General features: G+C 59.5%; 3 protein-coding genes across 4 annotated transcripts; all 3 read right to left on the bottom strand.

Moving 5' to 3' along the window:
• Positions 1–2985: 2985 nt before the first annotated feature.
• Positions 2986–5477, bottom strand: PAGR1 (PAXIP1 associated glutamate rich protein 1; the record flags this gene model as incomplete). Its single annotated transcript, XM_082856460.1, has 3 exons — positions 2986–3353; positions 4713–4795; positions 4996–5477. The coding sequence occupies 3 exons, from the start codon at positions 5475–5477 to the stop codon at positions 3154–3156; spliced, it is 765 nt and encodes a 254-aa protein (XP_082712586.1). The 3' UTR covers positions 2986–3153.
• Positions 5478–7439: 1962 nt separating this feature from the next.
• PRRT2 (proline rich transmembrane protein 2) lies at positions 7440–8899 on the bottom strand (the record flags this gene model as incomplete). Its single annotated transcript, XM_082856233.1, has 2 exons — positions 7440–7634; positions 7991–8899. The coding sequence occupies 2 exons, from the start codon at positions 8897–8899 to the stop codon at positions 7440–7442; spliced, it is 1104 nt and encodes a 367-aa protein (XP_082712359.1).
• Positions 8900–10937: 2038 nt separating this feature from the next.
• Positions 10938–15702, bottom strand: MAZ (MYC associated zinc finger protein; the record flags this gene model as incomplete). Of its 2 annotated transcripts, none has more annotated exons than XM_082856157.1 (5): positions 15206–15505; positions 14266–15122; positions 13789–13852; positions 13342–13513; positions 10938–11993 (listed from the first exon to the last, which is right to left on the bottom strand). In XM_082856157.1, the coding sequence occupies exons 1-5, from the start codon at positions 15395–15397 to the stop codon at positions 11842–11844; spliced, it is 1437 nt and encodes a 478-aa protein (XP_082712283.1). In that variant the 5' UTR covers positions 15398–15505. The 2 variants fall into 2 exon arrangements, with proteins under 2 accessions (XP_082712283.1, XP_082712284.1); XM_082856158.1 differs by lacking the exon at positions 10938–11993 and adding an exon at positions 12324–12526 and having other exon boundaries at positions 15206–15702.
• Positions 15703–16432: the final 730 nt, after the last annotated feature.

Here is a 16432-nt window from a genome sequence, read left to right as displayed (position 1 = left end):
GAGCAGCTCTAGTCTATAAGAGCCTCTCAACCCTGCCTAGCTGTACATCAGAATCACCTGGAGATCTTTTCAAACCACCCATCTCTGGGCATTGATTTAACTGGTCTGGAGTGGGGTCCTAGCATTGCTATATAGAAAAGTTCTTCCACTGACTCTAATATATAGCAAAGACTGAGCTCTGTCACTGCCGATATGACCTCGGGCCACGTGCTAGCCTCCAAGCCTCTCTTAGACTGGAGTGGGAATAAAAGTGACTGTTTCCTGGGGTTAAAGGGGTTAGAGACTGGAGCATGTCTAATACACAGTAGGAGGGGTTAAAGGGGTTAGAGACTGGAGCATGTCTAATACACAGTAGGAGGGGTTAAAGGGGTTAGAGACTGGAGCATGTCTAATACACAGTAGGAGTACAACGATGGCCTGGAGGAGGAAGACCAAAGATGAACCCAGATGGCAAACTGTTCCTCAAAAGCAGGGAATGTCATGTATTTTCCCCCAGCTCCTCACCCTCAGGTCCAAGTAGACCCCCAGCCAGCCCAAGTCCCCTTGTCCCAAGGCCTGAGCAGGCCTGAAGTTGGAGGAAAGGTTGGAGACAGCCTTGCCACCATCACGTCTATCAAACTTAGGTTTAGGAAAATGCACAGGAAATTCAGCACAGGCAGGGAACTCATCTTTGCAGTTTCCCTTCACTGATTTTAAACATTCTAGTCTTTGTTTAGAGAATGCAAGAGCCACATTTCTCAGGGACTGCAGAGAGGCTGTTTTTACCAGACAGCTTCCCAATTTAGGGAAATGATTTCCTGCTTTGGGGGACTATAGTGGAAATTCTTGAGAGTTTGTTTCACATAAATCACTTCTTTAGTAGCAGCAAAGTTTTAGGACCTTTTCTTCCTAGGAAAATCTTATCTGAGCTCTAGCCCAACTGGGCCACTTTTCGGGAGCAGCAGCTTTTTCTGGGGACAGAACAGCCCTGCCAGCTCCGGATGATGCTTGTCCTATTTCTATCCTACCTCCAGATGCTGCCAATTAATGCCACTCATTGAAGGCAAAGATTGGCTAGATTGGAAGTGACCCAGGAACCAGGTTGCAGAACCCCTGTTTTCTAAAATCGCCCAATCATGGGACTCAGCTGGTCGTATTGACGCCCAGGCCTCACCCCAGACGCACTAGGCTAAGGTTTCCAGGAACGACTCTGGAATTTCTATCTTTGGCAAGTGCCCCCCCATAACAGCTCCCACTTATTAAGAACTTAATCTGTGCCAGGTATTGTGTTAAATGCTTTTAATTAACTCATTTCATCCCCATAAGAACCTACAAATTAAGGAATTTGCTCAGGATCAAATGATCAAAGGATCAAAGGACGGAGCCGGAATTCCACCTCAGGTATCGTGACCGCAGAAGAAGTAGTGTGGTCTCTGGCAAAAATGGCAATAAGATTCTTAACTAGAACAAGGACTTAAGGACCTGGGAGGGGCTGGGTACTCTCCAGGAGATAGTGCCACTGCAGTTCAAAGGTATTTTCGGTAACCTAGGAGAGCAGCACCCAACAAGGAGGCCAGAGTAACCTTAGAGCTCTCTGGCTTTCCCTGGGCCAGCCATTCAAGGTGGCTGCCCCTACGTGCCCACGGCTTTAGAGAGCTGCCCTGTCCAGAAGGCCTCACCCTCAGGGGAGGCAGAGTATACTGTGTGCCAAGGGTGGAAACAGGCAGAAGTTTCTGGCAGTCAGTTGGCACCCGTGACAGCCAGCCTTTCTCCCCATAATATCTAGGGGCCCACCCAGACAGGGAGCAGAGAAAACAGGGCACACCTGCCTCTACTACTATACCCCAACCCTCCATGCTGCTAAGATCCCCAGAATCTTAGAAGCACGGCGGGTCCAAGAGAGCTTCCTGTTTTCACTTCCCAGTCCCAAAAAGAAAAAAAAAGAAAAAGAGCCTTGCTCACCAAACTCCACGCCTCTGGAAATCAAGCCCACCTTCAGATTACTCTGCCAATGATTTCTCAAATGATCTGCAAGGCCCTGAGTGGCATAGCCTATTACCAGCTGGCATAGCCCTGAGTGGGGTAATAGGAAAGCCTCGATGTCTGCAGAGTTGAGGAATCTCAACGGGGACAAGTCACATTTTCAAAGCTCAAAGGGACAGGCCAGAGCTCAGGTCCCCAGGGGGAGTCTAGCAGGGACCAATCTCACTCCAGGAGGGAATCTAAATGGACCCCTTAAGTTTCCTCTGCCCCTACTGCTGATGGGGGAGCTTAAGGTCAGAGAGGCCTGAGAGTTGGAGGAGTGAGGGTGTTGGCAAGATGACAAGTTGATCTACCTTTACTTCAGAAGCCAGAAGAAACTCCAAGGAAAGCAAAGCCTCCCAAGGCTAAGCTTCCACCCATCTTCTCCCGGTTCTGGTTCAGAGACCACCTGCCCCAGATGAAGCAAGCCCTAGAAGGCAGGACAGAGCTAGAGAGGGTCTTGAAGGACACAAGGTCCCACCAGCTGGTTTGGGGCTTTGAGGCCTGTATGAAGTACTCACATCCAGAAGTGTGGCTGGCTGCAACAGAGTCCTCAGATCAGGAAACTCCTTCACCCAGCCCTAGAGATGACTTCCCGGCAGGGCAGGGCAGACTCAGCGGGTGAGGCTTAGGCATTTAAAGGGCCCTTGCAGCTGCTTCTCATTTGTTTGGTTTTGTTTTTTCTCCTCTGGGCTGCTTCTACTGCAGCTGAAGGCACTGCAGCTCACTCAGTGCAGGACTTCCCACCTCAGAGCCAGCTGGCAGCACTGGCATGAGACTGGGGAGGGTCCTCGGCCCGAGGCAGGGGGCAGGTGCTGACCGAGTTCACTTCTACCCCATCTGGCTTTAATTTCCCAATCTGGGTGCGTACAATTTTGCCTCTCCACAGCTGTTTCGGTTCCAGCTGCAGTCCCTCCTCTAAGAGAAGATAACTTGGTATTTTTTATTTTAGATTCAGAAAATTTAGCCCAGGTCTCCAAAGAGATGTTCAATAGAAAACATAAACACATACACGTATGTCCTCTTTCTGGCAAGGTGCTGTGTTGGGAGCTTGGAGTGTCTCTCCTCTTCCCAAGTTTCCCAGCAGCCTGGGTTAGGGAAGAAGGGCCAAGGCCCCAGCAGGTAGGCTCTGCACCCTAAGGGCAGCAGCGCTCAGTATTTCCGCTGCCGGGGGAAGAGACTACTTCCTGAGGACCGGAGCGGGGGGCTGGTGGGGCTGGCATCCTCTGAGTCCAGGCTGAAGAGGTCCCTGCCAGTACGAAGGATCTGCTCCTCCAGCTTCTTGTGTCGCTTCATGTCTGAGAGGACCTTGTCCAGGCGCGCTTCCCGTTTCTGGCTCCGGGCTGAGCTTCCTGGAGAAGGGGAATGAGAGAAATGTGGAAGCGAGTGAGGCAGTGTGCACCAGACCTGCCTGGATCTTACTAATCACTTGGGGAGCTCATTGAACAGAGATTTCCAGGCCTGTCCTGGAGGTTCTGAGGTTTAGGGATGGGGCCTCAGATGGGGTGGGCAGTGAAGATCTGAATTATGAGAAGGGGCTAGAAATATGAAGACTGGGGAGAAGCATCCCAGGTAGGGGACGAGCAAGTGCAAAAGCCCCAGGGCAAGAACAGGGAGGTCTGTTCAATGAGAAATGTAGAGCTGGGGGAGACAGGAAAGATATGACCTACAGGCCACGATAAGGGGTTTGGATCTTTTAGTTTACATGGAAGCCCTGGGGGGAGGGCGGGGTTGGATTCTCAACTGACACACTCATACACCACCCCACCCCCACCCCCCAGAAATGGAATCCTTTGGAGAATTTAAAACAGAGAAGTGACACAATTTATGTTTTGAAACATAAACCCGTCTCTGGCTGCTGAGGCTGGCGACAGGAAGACCAGTTAGGAGCTACCACAACTATCTAGGCAAGAGAGATGGTGGCCTGGATAAGGGTGCAGGCAGAGCTAACAAGACTTGCTGCTGGCTTGAATGCTGGGGTAAAAGAAAGAGAAATCAACACTGGCTCCGAGGGGGCACTTCCCTGGTGGCACAGTGGTTAAGAATCTGCCTGCCAATGCAGGGGACATGGGTTCAAGCCCTGGTCCGGGAAGATCCCACATGCCGCGGAGCAATTAAGCCCGTGTGCCACAACTACTGAGCGTATGCTCTACAGCCCGCATGCCACAATTACTGAAGCCCGTGTGCCTAGAGCCCGTGCTCTGCAACAAGAGAAGCCACCACAATGAGAAGCCTGCACACCGCAACAAGAATAGCCCCCACTCGCCACAACTAGAGAAAGCCCGTGCGCAGCAACAAAGACACAAAGCAGCCAAAAATAAATAAATAAAGAAATTTATTAAAAAAACAAGCAAACAAAAAGAGAATGGCTCCGAGGGTAAATTCTAGGAAGGCACATGGGATGGGAAACTGGGTCAGATTAGGAGATGTACACAGTAGTGTAGGGATGTGGATCTAGATAATAATGATAACGACTTGGCCTTCTGGGGGGGACTGAGATCAAAGGAATGGGAAGCATGATGGAATTATCTGCGGAAGATAGGGGACCACCAAAGCTGGAAGGATGGCACAACTGGGGGCATGCTCTCTCCTGAAACAAGTTCTGTAGATAGCAAGGCACCAAGCAAAGGCATCTTTTAGGGAGTCACTTTCTGAGTAAGTGGAAGCAGAGGCCCTTCACCACCACCCCAATCCTCCCCTCTTGTCTGTACCTGGGGTGCGTCTCCGGTCAATCAGGGAGTCCTTTGGTGTCATTGGCTCATCATCAAAGTCAAATTCTGTGGGCATGTGCGGTCTGGGACAGGGGGACAGAGAGTGAAAGGTGAGGGTGGTTCCCCCCAAACACCCCCACTTCTCCACAGCCTGCTGGCTCTTCCTCTCCAGCTCTCTTCCCTCCCTCCACTACCCATGCTCCTGGGTCCCACCTCCCCTCCCTACTTCCTCCCGGCATCAGGGGAGCAGCGTCAAGGACAAGGTGTAAGGGCGTGCCCTCACTTTTCCTCTTCCTCCTCTTTGGTCTCTGGCTCCTCATCGGATCTCTCCTCTTCACTCTGGGCCTCAGGTGTGGGTGGCCGGCGGGGCAGGATCTCAGCCTGTAGCTCCAGAGTGCCGTGGGCAGCCAGCAGTTCATAGAGCCTTTGGATTTCCGAGGGGGGTGGCATCCAGGACTGCCCATCCGCGGGCAGCTCCACCTCTTCATCGCTGCAGGGCACGCACCAGTCCTCGGATTCTCCCTTGGCATGCTCTTCCCCCTCAGTGCTGGGGGCTTCTCCCTGCACCTCCTCGGCCCCGGACCCCTCATGCTCAGTCTCCTCCCGGCCTCCTTCCCCCTCTTCCTCGGCTTGATCGGCCGAAGCAGAGGGGCCTCCGGTATCCTCCACGGCCAGAGCCTGGAGGCCGGAGGTCACTTCCCCTTCTTCAGACAGAGGCGCCGCCGTGGTGGCTGCAATGTCTCCATGGCCCCGGACAAGGGACATATGTCACTAGGGAAGGGGCCCTGCGATGATAGGAGATGCAGGAGTACTGAACTGGGGATCCCCCAACCCCAAGGGTTGGGCTCCCCAGGGGTTTAGGGAATGTCTCTCTAACCAATCAGACTCCAACAGCAGTCCCTGCGAATAGACCGCCTGTTCCCAAGAGGGGTCGCTCCGTCCCCTCCAAGGACCCCGCCCCCACGGATCGAGATCCGATACTCCGGTGTTCCCAGGGACCGGCAGAAACCACTTTCCAGGAGGGAGAGGAGCGGACCCGCTCTTCTCGCCTTAATACCTCCCCTCTCTACACCTGGATCCGGCACCCTCTCCCCAAACCTCGAAGTTTCGCCACCTCAGCTGCCATACGCACCTAGGAGCTAAGACCCGCCTCCCGGGCTGCGCACGGTCACACTACGCAGGCGCACAGAGATCGCGCGGGAGGCTCAGTTTCAGTCAAAGCTACTTGGAAGAGGAAAGCAAGGGAAGGCTTGCACATGCGCAGATAGGCGCTCCGGAATGATAGGCTTCGGCCCATAGTAAAGATGGCCACCTGGGCGGCGCATGCGCAAACCACCCAATAGGTTCTGCCCGAAAGGAGGCAGTACCTCGGGCCCCAGCGGCGCACGCACGTACGGACCAACTGAGGCTGGAGGCGAGTCTCATGCAGTCTCCGTTTATTGGTGTTTCAGACTCATGCAGCATCCGGCATACAAAAAGGGAGAATCTGTTTGGCGTATCCTTTTGTTTTGTTTTGCTTTTAGACTTTTAGGTTTTTTCCCTACACTTTTCTTTTTTTAGGGGGAAAAAAGACCCCGCCAACTCGGAACCGCGTTGTGGTTCTGTCCCCGCCCCCCAAACCTCTCTCGTCCTCTTAAAAAATAATCATAGACCTCTCCGCCCCTCCCTTGCTCCCTGCAGCTGGGAGCTTTGGTCCTATTTTTTGGGTTCTTTCGTTACAAAGCACGTGAATGACCCCAGCCCCAACGAGTCCTCTGACTGGGTTAAAAAGCCCAGGTGGGGAAGGTCAACTGAGGCTGACCGGGGAGGGTCAACAGCAGCGCCCCTCCCTTCTCCCAGGTGCGTGTTCGGAACAGTACTGGCCACCCCTGCACAAGTCTCCAAACGAGGCCTGTCTTGCCAGCGCTGCGACCCCGAGGCACCATGGGGGCGTCCGGACCTGGGTGGTCCCAGCTGAGAACAGTCGGAGCCCGGGCTAGGGAGCCCTCTCCTGACACTGCTCCCCTCCCCCAGCCTGATCTAAGTGCTGGAGTTTTTGCAGAATGAACGGTGGAGGAGGGTGGAGGGGAGGATGCTGAGGGGCGATGAGGAGGCAGGAAGAGGAAGGGGGTGGAGGATGTGGAGAGGGAAAGGGAGATGAATAAGGAGAGAAGGAAGAAAGGAATGAGGGAGGATGCTGAGACAATGAAAGTTGGGAAAGGGAGACCAGGGTTGAGGTGCAGGAAATTCTCGGGAGGTTGTGGTGCAGGAAGGTGGGGAGAGATGCTGGGAGGCTGAGAGCAAAGAGAGTTTGGGAGATGTTCAGGGAGGTTTCCAGAAGTGCAAGGAGGTTTCCAGAAGTGCAGGAACAGGGAAGCCAAGAGGCTGGAGGGGATGCAGGCAGGAGTGCAGGGAAGTTGGAAACAGTGCAGGGAGAAGGGAGGCCTACGGTTGGCAGAGGAGCCTGGCAGGATGCAGGAGCAGGAAAGAAGCTGTAAACAAGGCCGCTCAGGCTCCCTTGGTCCCTATGGGTGCGGGCCTGGGCCATGGATTGGGCTCCCCGCAGGGGAGGATGGGCCCAAGGCAGCTCCCAACAGGAAAAAAAGTCTCGGAATGCAGGGCAGAGCCCCTCACTTATACACTGTGGGAGAGGAGAGGGAGGGACAGACAGAGACAGTTGGGGGGGGAGGGGAGACAAGGAGAGACAAAGAAGTAGGGAGGACAGACAGGAGAGATCAGGGGCAGGGGTTAGTAAAGCTGCCCTTGCCAACCCTTCCATTCCTCCCGGCCTGTCCCAGACCCCCACTCACCGCCTAAGTTGATGACGCAGGAGGCGATGATGATGAGGACCCCCCCTACCAGCGCCACGATGCTTAAGAGCTTGGCCACGCGACCCAGACGCTGGGCCCCATCCACGTCCCCCTGCTGCAGGCTGTTCCGGGACTGGGGTTAGGGTGAGGGGTGGGGGCACCAGCCCAGCCGGGATCAGGTGTGAGAGTCGTCCAAAGGAGACAGGCCAGTTGGTAGCAGTGGTTAAGGGAGGAAGGGGATTGGAGAGGCAGCAGGAGGAGGGCACAGGTCAGTAAGGCTGTGTGAAATGTCTCAACTTCCCTCCCACCTGAAGAGGTAGGGCTCAGAAGGTGAAATCCTAGGCAGAGGCAAGGAAAGGCCCTGTAATTGGGAAGTGAGGTCCATGCAGAAAGGGGAGGGAAGGCAAGGTTACTCCTGGGGCTCTGTCCCAGCACTGGCAGGAAGCTGGGAGCCACAGCAGGCCTGGGCCAGGGTCCCTTGGGGCTCACCATGACGGCATAAGCGAAGGCCACGATGTTGACAGGCCACATGGGGCAGAAGCAGGACAGGATGGCGAGGATGATGTAGTCCCGAGGTTTCTGGGTGCCTTCACCCCCCTCCACCCCAGACCCTGCCAGCTGGGAACTAGGGTGGCGGCTCAGGCTACCTCGGGGAGATCCGGAATGCCCACTGTGAGCCCTTCCTAGTCTATCCTCCTCAACCAGCTGCTGCAGCACACGGGGTGGAGCCCCATTGGCTGGGGGGGGTTTTGTTGAGGGTGGTGAGTGAGGCTGGAGGGCTGGACCCTCTTCCCCATCACCATCACCAGCCTGCAGGGGAACCACTGCCCCATTCTCCTGCTTTTCTCCCACGTTCTCAGTCAGGACCTCAGAGGTGGGGTCCTCCTGGGTAGGGGGCTCCGGCTGAAGGACTGGCTTGGAGGTGGGCTGGGAAGCTGGCTGGGGGTCTGGCTGAGGGTCTGGCTGGGGGTCCAGCTGGGGAGCAGGCTCTGAGGCTGGCTCAAGTGGGGCTGCGGATTCCAGGTTGGACCCCTGGTTTGCAGTGGCCTCTTTGCTCACTTCTGGTTTGGATGCTAGCTCTTGGCATGTTTCTTCGGTGCTGGAGTTGGCCTTTGATTCCCCTCCTGGGTTTGAGCTGAGGTCTCTGGCCTGAGCTGTTTCTGGGGCCACGGTTGGGATCTCTGTGGTTTCTGGAGCCAGCCCAGCCTTGGCCTCTGGGTCCACAGGGGCCCCAGTGATGTCTAGGCCTGGCTGCATGGTCTCTGGCTCATCTGGGACCCCAGCTGGGATCTGGGGAGGACCAGTTCCGGCTTCAGAATGGCCAGGCCCTTCTCCCTGGGTCTGGGGACCCTCCTCTACCCCCTTCATCTCAGAGACCTCAGAGCTGCTGGTTGCCATCTTGAGATAGGAGAGGGGAGAGGGCCTCTGTGGGAAGGATAGAGCAGCAGAGACAGCAGCAAATCCTGGAAGAGGAGGAGACAGGCTTAGTGTGAGGAGGGAAGAGGTAGCTCTCAGCACTGCAGCCCAAGAGGGCAATGCTCCTATCTCAGGGCCAGCCTTGGGCTGCCTCTGGGGAAAGGAAGAAAAGTTGGGGTTTCCTTTGCTTTGGGGTGGGACATCTCTGGGGAGGAGTGCTCTGCTCAGTCTTCTGGTTAGCGAACCCTGGGAAGATGAACCCTTTTGTAAACAGGATCCTCCCCATGGTCTCTTCCTGGGTCCACCCAACAAGATCCAGACTCTCAGATCCTAGGAGATACCACAGCGCCCCAAAATCAACAAGCTGTTCAGAGACGCATGCACTCCGATCGGCAGACTGGGCAGAGAACCCCGAAACTCGCGTTCCACTCCCTCTGCGTCCATCCTCCCTTCCTCCCTGGGCGCCCAGCGCGGTTTGCTTGATGCGCCTTTGGGGCGTAGACGCCCGCGCCCCTCCCTGGGGGACCTGGGCATCTCCTCTGAGCCCCTTCCCAGCCCCTCTCCCAGGGACTTCCTCGCCCCCGGGGGACCGGCGCCGCTTCCTCCCATTGGCGTGGTGCGCCCAGCACCACCAGCCAGTCCGCCAGGCGCCCGAATTCCCGTACAGCCCTCCCGGCGTCCGCTGTCTGTCCGTCCACTCCTACCCGCAGCCTCAGTCCATTCCCGTCTCACCTCGACGCCGGCCTCCAAACTGCTCCCGCTGCTGCCGCCGCCGCCACCGCCACCGCCGCGGTTGCAGCAGCCGCAGCCCGGGAGGGAGCAAGTCAGCGAGCGAGGGAGGGAGGCGGCGGGTCTCCCCTCCCCTCTGCTCATCCCCTCCTCCCCTCCTCTCAGGTCCCCTCCCCTACGCTCCGCTGCCGCGCACCGCCCCCGCCCCTTGCACGCCTCCCGCCCCTCTCGGCCAGCCGGAGGGAGCCACGCGTGCCAGGCCCCGCGTTACCTGGGCAACCGGCCGGGGGACCACTCGCGCCGCTCCCTGGCCCTTCCCCCGCGCGCCACCTGGGGGTGCCTCCTTCCCATGCCCCAGCCCCCTCCCGCCAACGGTCACCGGGGGTCCTGGCAGAAGCAGGGGGTTGGGGGAAACGGAGAGGGGTCTGCGAGGAGACAGGACCAGTGGGACAGGCAGGACCAGGTGGAGGCACCCCTACAAGCAGAAAGAGGAGATGAGGCAAGACTTGGGGAGGCTGCAGAGGATGACCGGGGTGGGGTTTCAAGAAAAGGGAGCCTGCCGAACAGGAAGTCCCTCTACCCCCAAGGAAGCAGCAGCAGAAATGGGTACTGGAAGGCTCAAGAAAAGGTCCTTGTAAGGGTCAGAGCAAGGACTGGGAAGGGAATTGCAGGGGGCAGGGTAGAGGCTGCAAGGCAGTCTGGAACAGCAGGAGGGGGCTGCGGCAGAGGAGCCCGAGTAAGAGCAGGTTGGGCCACACCAAGAATGAAGAGAACAAGTGGGGAAAAGTGCAGTTTGTATTCTCAACCTCATTGTTCCCCGTCTTAGGGCTCAGAGTTGCCCAGTCTTTTCGCAGCTACATCATCCATCAACTCCCAGGGCCTGAAGGGTGTGCAGGTATTTGGCTGAGCAGCAGGCAATCGGCCTGGCTGGGGGAAAGCAGCATTCATGGCCCACAACTGTTTGGGTTTCTGACCCAGGCCTCTTCAAACCTCCAGGGGCTATTCTGGGCCTGTGCTGACTAGGTATTCCCCAGAGACTCCGGAGTCCTGGAACGTGCTCTCCACAGTCACCGGAGCCTCAGCCCCACCCTGAATCTGGACTGCAGCCACTGATACTGCCTCTGGGGAGGAAGGAGCCAGAGCCCCAGAGCTGCACAAGGCAGAGCAAGACTGGGACAGACAACAGGCCTAAGAATCCCCTTAGGGGTGGGGACAGGGGGCTTGGTGAGAGCAATTCATTCACTGAGTCAGAGACAGGTTTTTATTTAAAATTTATTGTAATGGGGTCCGCGCAAAAGGAGGGGGTGAAGGGTGGGGAACATGCAGGGGACACAGGAACACGATGACATGGCCAGGGCCACAGCTTCTGTCGTAGGGGGAGGGATGAAAAGAAAAGGCCAGGGATGGAGCTGGGGTGGAAGAGGGAAGGGGGAGACACTGTGGCTGCATTCCCCCCACCCCCAGGAAGCACCTCTAGTCCCTGGATCCCCCCATTGACCCTGGCCCCCTAAGATTCCATCTCTTGTCCTGCCTCTGGCCCTAGTGGCTCCTTCTTTTGCTCCCCTTGACTTGTTTTCCCCTGACAGATTCTTAAGCAGGATGATGTTTAGGGCCTGACCCCAAACCACCCCACCTTATGAAAGTATAACCTCTGCCTTCCCTGTTTCTGCCCCTCCTCAAATCTCACCTTTCCCCCTCTCTGGGACAGAATCTTTGATTTCCCTCCTTCCTCTCCTCCCTCCCCCTGGAAAAAAAAAAAAAAAGCACCAACTCCCCAGGGAGGGGCAGCAAACAGTAGGGGGACACTGGAAGGAGGAGAGCAAGAAGGACCATCGAGGGAAAGGCTCACAAATCCCTGGAAGGGCAGGGCAGGGGGTTACAGAGAGGAGAGGGGGTGAGGGCAGTGGCCACTCCTGTCCTCTGCCACCCCTGCCCACTGTCCAGGGGGCCTCAACACAACCGAGGGGACAGGTGTGTGTGGGGTCAGGGCTGATAGGGAAAAGAGGAGCAGGAGAAACAAATCATTAAAACCTAGCGAATTCCCCTAAGAAAAACACTTCTTCCTCCTTTCCTTCTGGAGGCTCCTTGGTTGATGGGGGATATAGTGAGGAATTGGTGGGAAGAGAGAGGGGAAGAGGAGATGGTACCAAGGGACTTTCCTCCATTCTCCCCTCTCCCCCCCACCAACTTGGAGCTCACCAGGGCTGGGAGGGAAGTGGCTGAGAGCTCACAGGCACCCCCTCGGCCCCCGAGAGGGAGCCCACAGCTGTGGGAGGGGCTGCCACTGCCGCTGCTGCCGCTGCTGCCGCCGCCGCCGCCGCTGCCATTGGACAGACCTCACCTGTACCTGTAAGGTGAGAAACACCAAATCACAGTGCAATCTGAATGGCAAGAACCTTGCCCCTTGCCCCAGACTCTTTCCCAGACAGCCTCCCGTGGGACACAGCCGTTGCTCACTTCCTGTTTGGTCCCCAGAGATTTTGGCCCGCATCCTTACCCAGTTCTCCTGAAAGGCCCTCCCTGTCCCCACAAGTCTCCCTAACTTGGGTGATAGGTGGGCATCCCTGGCCTTCCTAAGATCCCCTATTGGGCCCTTTGAGCCCCCTCGTCCCACACGCCCCATCCCACCCCCCCCAGCCATGCCCCACGCCTTGCCTGGTGGGTGCGGGGGTCCCCCTCAGCAGGTGGGCTGTGGCTGGGGGGCGTCTCCCGGGACAGGGGGGGCGGCCCCCCCCAGATGGGTCTGCATGTGGCCGGCCAGCTGGGCAGGGGTCTTGCAGTGCACGCTGCACAGCTTGCACAGGATGCGGTCAGCCCGCGGGGCCTGGAGCCCATGGTCCTTCACCGCGTGGATGCGCAGGTATGCTGCCGTGGTGAAGCCTATGGGGGGGGGGTGGATTGGGATGGGGGGGTGGGGGTCAGCCAGGCGGAGACCCCAGAGACGGGGTTGTTCTCCTAGGCTGGGGACACCCTCCTCAGATGGCCCTGTCCTCCTCCCACCATATCCTTGGTAGCCTGGGGCCAACTACTCTGCTGGGGCTGGTGGGGCATAGTTCCTCCCTGAGCTTGAGAACTGGTTGAGTGGTGTTGTCTTTTGGGCCTTGGTATCCACAGAACCCATCCTCTGTGGCTGGGGGATCTCTCCTGGGGTGACCGGACACTGATTCCTAGCCACTTGAAGAGTTGACCCTCAGCAGAGACGGCTGTGTCCCCTCCCTCCAGTGCCCCATGTAGTCTCAGACCGGTTACTCAGTGAAGAAGTGAATTTGTTTAAAAGCAGCTTTCTCTACTACTGAGGCAGGGCGAGTACTTGTTAAATCCCTGCCATTGTACTCCACCTGCCCCAGGAGCTGAAGACAAGAACTTGTGGCTGCACAGCTGAAACCTTGCCTTCTGACCCTTGGGAACTGGCTCTCTTGACCACTCCTTCCCCAAAGCAGTTGTGTCCCCCTCCCATCTCCCCACACACACCCAGAAGTGGACTCTTTCTGGTAGATCATCTGCTCAAGCCATGACCTCTTTGAACTTAGTGATGATGTTTAGTCATCCCAATGTTGCTTCATTTGCTTTCTAAAGGGCTCTAGATGCCACGAGCTCTTGGCTACAGCACCTTTAACCCACATCTGTGGAAGGGCCTCTGGTTTTGTCCCCACCCTTTGTCCCCCACCCCACCCCCGGCACCTCTCAGCGTGTACCTTTGTTGCAGAGCTCACAGACATGGTGAGGGCCCTGGCTGTGCACCTTCATGTGGTCCGAAATATAAGCCGAGCTCAACATCTTGCCACACACATGACATGGCACCTTCTCCTCGTGTCGTACTGTGTGGGCCCGCAGCCGATCCTTCGTAGCAAAAGCTGCCTCACATTTCTGGGGAGGGGGGAGGGGCGTGGGGGGTGTCAGGAGAGTTAAAGCTTCGGGGAGTAGGAAGAGGGGGGCAAGAGGTTAAAGGAATCAGAGCCTTGGGGATCTTTGATCTGTAGGAAATGGGAGTGAGATGATGAGGCCTTGAAGAAGGGATGAAAAAATGGAGTGAAAAAGCAAAAAGAAGAGAGAGAAAAAGGGGGTCTGAGAGGCTGAACTCAGACAACTACAATGAGGATCAAAATCATGAAAACCAGGACAGGAGGAGGCGGGCTTCCTACCTCACATTTGAAGGGCCGTTCTGTTGAGTGCACTTGTCTGACGTGACTGTTGAGGTGATCCGGCCTGGGGATACGTTGGGGTTGGGGTTAGGGCCCTGGAGTGTGGAGGTGTCCCCGAGTCTGCCTAACACTGTACAGCAGGCCTTTCCCTGGGTCCCTACATTTTCTCCCAAGCCCGGGGTTTCAGAATCCTGGTAAGGCAGGAAATCCCTCTTCTGGTGCAGGGCTGCCTCGGCCTCCTCCCACTTGAGGCTGTCCTACAACCCAAGAACCCACCTCCTTTGCTAAGCACCACCCCCTGCTCCCTGGTAACCAGGAGAGGCTGTCCGCCCTCCTCCCTGGGAGTGGCTCCCCGTCCCCATTCTCAGAAACCTCCCTCCCTCCCTCCCTCCCCACCAGCCAAGGCCAGGCCACCTCCATCGCCGACCGTCCCTCCCTCCCCACCCGCCTAGTGGGCGGCCGAAGCCCCGTGCACACCGGGAGAAGCTCTTGCCACAGTGGGAGCAGTTGTAGGGCTTGTGCACAGCGCCGTCATGTGAGCGCACGTGGTAGCTCATGCGGTCCTTGCGCTTGAAGCGCTGCTGGCACACCGGGCACTGGTAGGGCTTCTCGTCCGAGTGCGACAGCTTGTGTCGGTTCAGGTGGTAGACGTCGCGGAAAGCCTTGCCGCACATCTCGCAGGCGTGGTTCTTCCGGATGCGCTTTCCCGAGGCGGTCGTGGTCACCACGCCACCGGCGGCCACTGCGGCCGCTCCGCCGCCGGCACCCGCTTCTCCCCCTCCCCCGCCGGCTCCGCTCAGCTGGGGCACGCTCAGGAGGCTCAGGGGCACCATGGTGGGCATCTTCATAGCACCCGAAGGGACCCGGCCGGCTTTGGCTCCCGTGTGGATGGCCTCGTGCCTCCGGAGGTTGTAGCCGTTCTTGAACTCCTTGGCGCACAGGGCACAGATGTAGGGCCCCTTGCTCTTTGTCTTCTTCTCCAAGGCAGATGCGACCGGGGCCACAGCGACCGTCGAGGTTGGGGCAACGACGGCGGTGGCCGCGGCTGCGGCGATGGTGGCGGCAGAGACAGGGGGCGCGGCCTCAGCGGCGGGCGCCGACACCGGAGGGGGCGGCGGAGGGGGCGCCGGGGGCTGCTTCAGAGCCGCTGTGTCCACAGTGGAGGCGGTGGCCGGGGCCGGGGGCGCAGCAGCAACGGCGGCGGCGGCGGCAGCGGCGGCGGCCGCGGCTGCGGCGGCGGCGGACTCCTGGGCGGCGGCAAGAACCGGGAGCAAGTCCACCTGGAGGGGCTCGGCCGCCGGGGCCTGGGGCGTGGGTGGGGGCGCCGGCGCGGCCTGCGAAAACAAGGCGCCGTGTGGGCCGCGGCCGCGGGTCGGCGCCCTCCCAGCCCGGCCCGCCACGGCCGGCCCCTACTCACCTGGAATGGACTCTGGGCGCAGCCCTGGGAGGCAAAGAAGCGGGACTGGAGCTCAGCCCCGACCTGCAGGGGGTTCTGGGCGTGACCCTGAGGTGGCGGGAAGGAGTTCATGAGGCCGCCCACCCCCCGGGAGTCCAGGCCCAGCACGGGGAAGGGGGGGGCCAGCAGCGTGCAAGGGAACACGGGGAACATGGCCTCGGCCACGGCGGGGCCCCCGGGGCTCAGCGGGGGCCGGGGGCGCGGGCCGCGCGGGGCCCGGGCTCGGGGCACCGCCCCCGGCCGGCCGGGCTGGGCCGCGCCGAACGCATGGCCCGCGGGCCGCCCCGCCGCCCGCGCACCCCGGCCGGCGGGAGGGAGGGAAGGAGGGCGCCTGGCGGGCCGCGGAGCGCGGCGGAGACGGCGGCGGCGACGCCCCCTGGGTGGGGGCGGGAGGCCCCGCGGGGCCGGGGGCCGGGGGCGGGGGCCCGGGCGGCGGCGGCGGCGGCGGCGGTTGGAGCCTGGCGGGGCGGGGTGGGGGGAGCGAGGGAGCAGCCTCGGCCCCCGCCGCGCGCGCGCCCAGCCGGCGCCTCGGGGAGGGCGGGGGAGGGCGCGAGGGAGGGAGGGGGACAGCTGCGCGCGCACCGGGCGCGCGGAGGGGGGGTGGGACGGGAGGGAGGGCGGGCGGGAGGGGGTGTGGGAAGGGGGGGTGGGGCGGGGGAGGGGGTTGTTACCTGGAAGATGAAGCTGCTCCAGTTGCCTGGATCCATGGCGGAGGGAGGGAGGGAGGTGGCTCGCGCTCACCCTGGGGCGGGAGGAGGAGGAGGAGGCGGCAGTGGGGGAGGGGGAACCCGGGGAGGAGGCGCGCGGGGCGGGCGGGAGGGGGGAGGAGGAGGAGGAGGAGGGTGGGGGGGAGCGGAGCACACTGCGCGCGGGGAGGGAGGGAGGGCGGGGGGCGCGAGGACACACAAGAGGCTGGAGCGGGCGCGAGCGCGAGCGCGCGCGAGGCCAGCGGGAGGGGGGAGGTACGAGAGGGACTCTGGCGGGAGGAGGGACGGGGGAGCCACCCAGCAGCTGGAGTCGCCCTAAGCGCGAGACCCCTGAGACGGCCGCTGATTGGCTGACGATGGCGCAGGTGGTGGGCGCGCGGGAGACGGGGCGGCTTCTCTTTCCCCCCTCAAAGATTCCACCCCCCGCCTCCCTCCACCAGCGGCCGTTATTTCGCGCGCACGCGCATAAGCTCGCTGTCGT

Source organism: Leucopleurus acutus (genome assembly GCF_964270905.1).
Source record: "Leucopleurus acutus genome assembly, chromosome: 16".
Taxonomy (NCBI): domain Eukaryota; kingdom Metazoa; phylum Chordata; class Mammalia; order Artiodactyla; family Delphinidae; genus Leucopleurus; species Leucopleurus acutus.
Note: the sequence above shows the minus strand (reverse complement) of the source record. Positions and strands in the feature narration are given on the sequence as shown.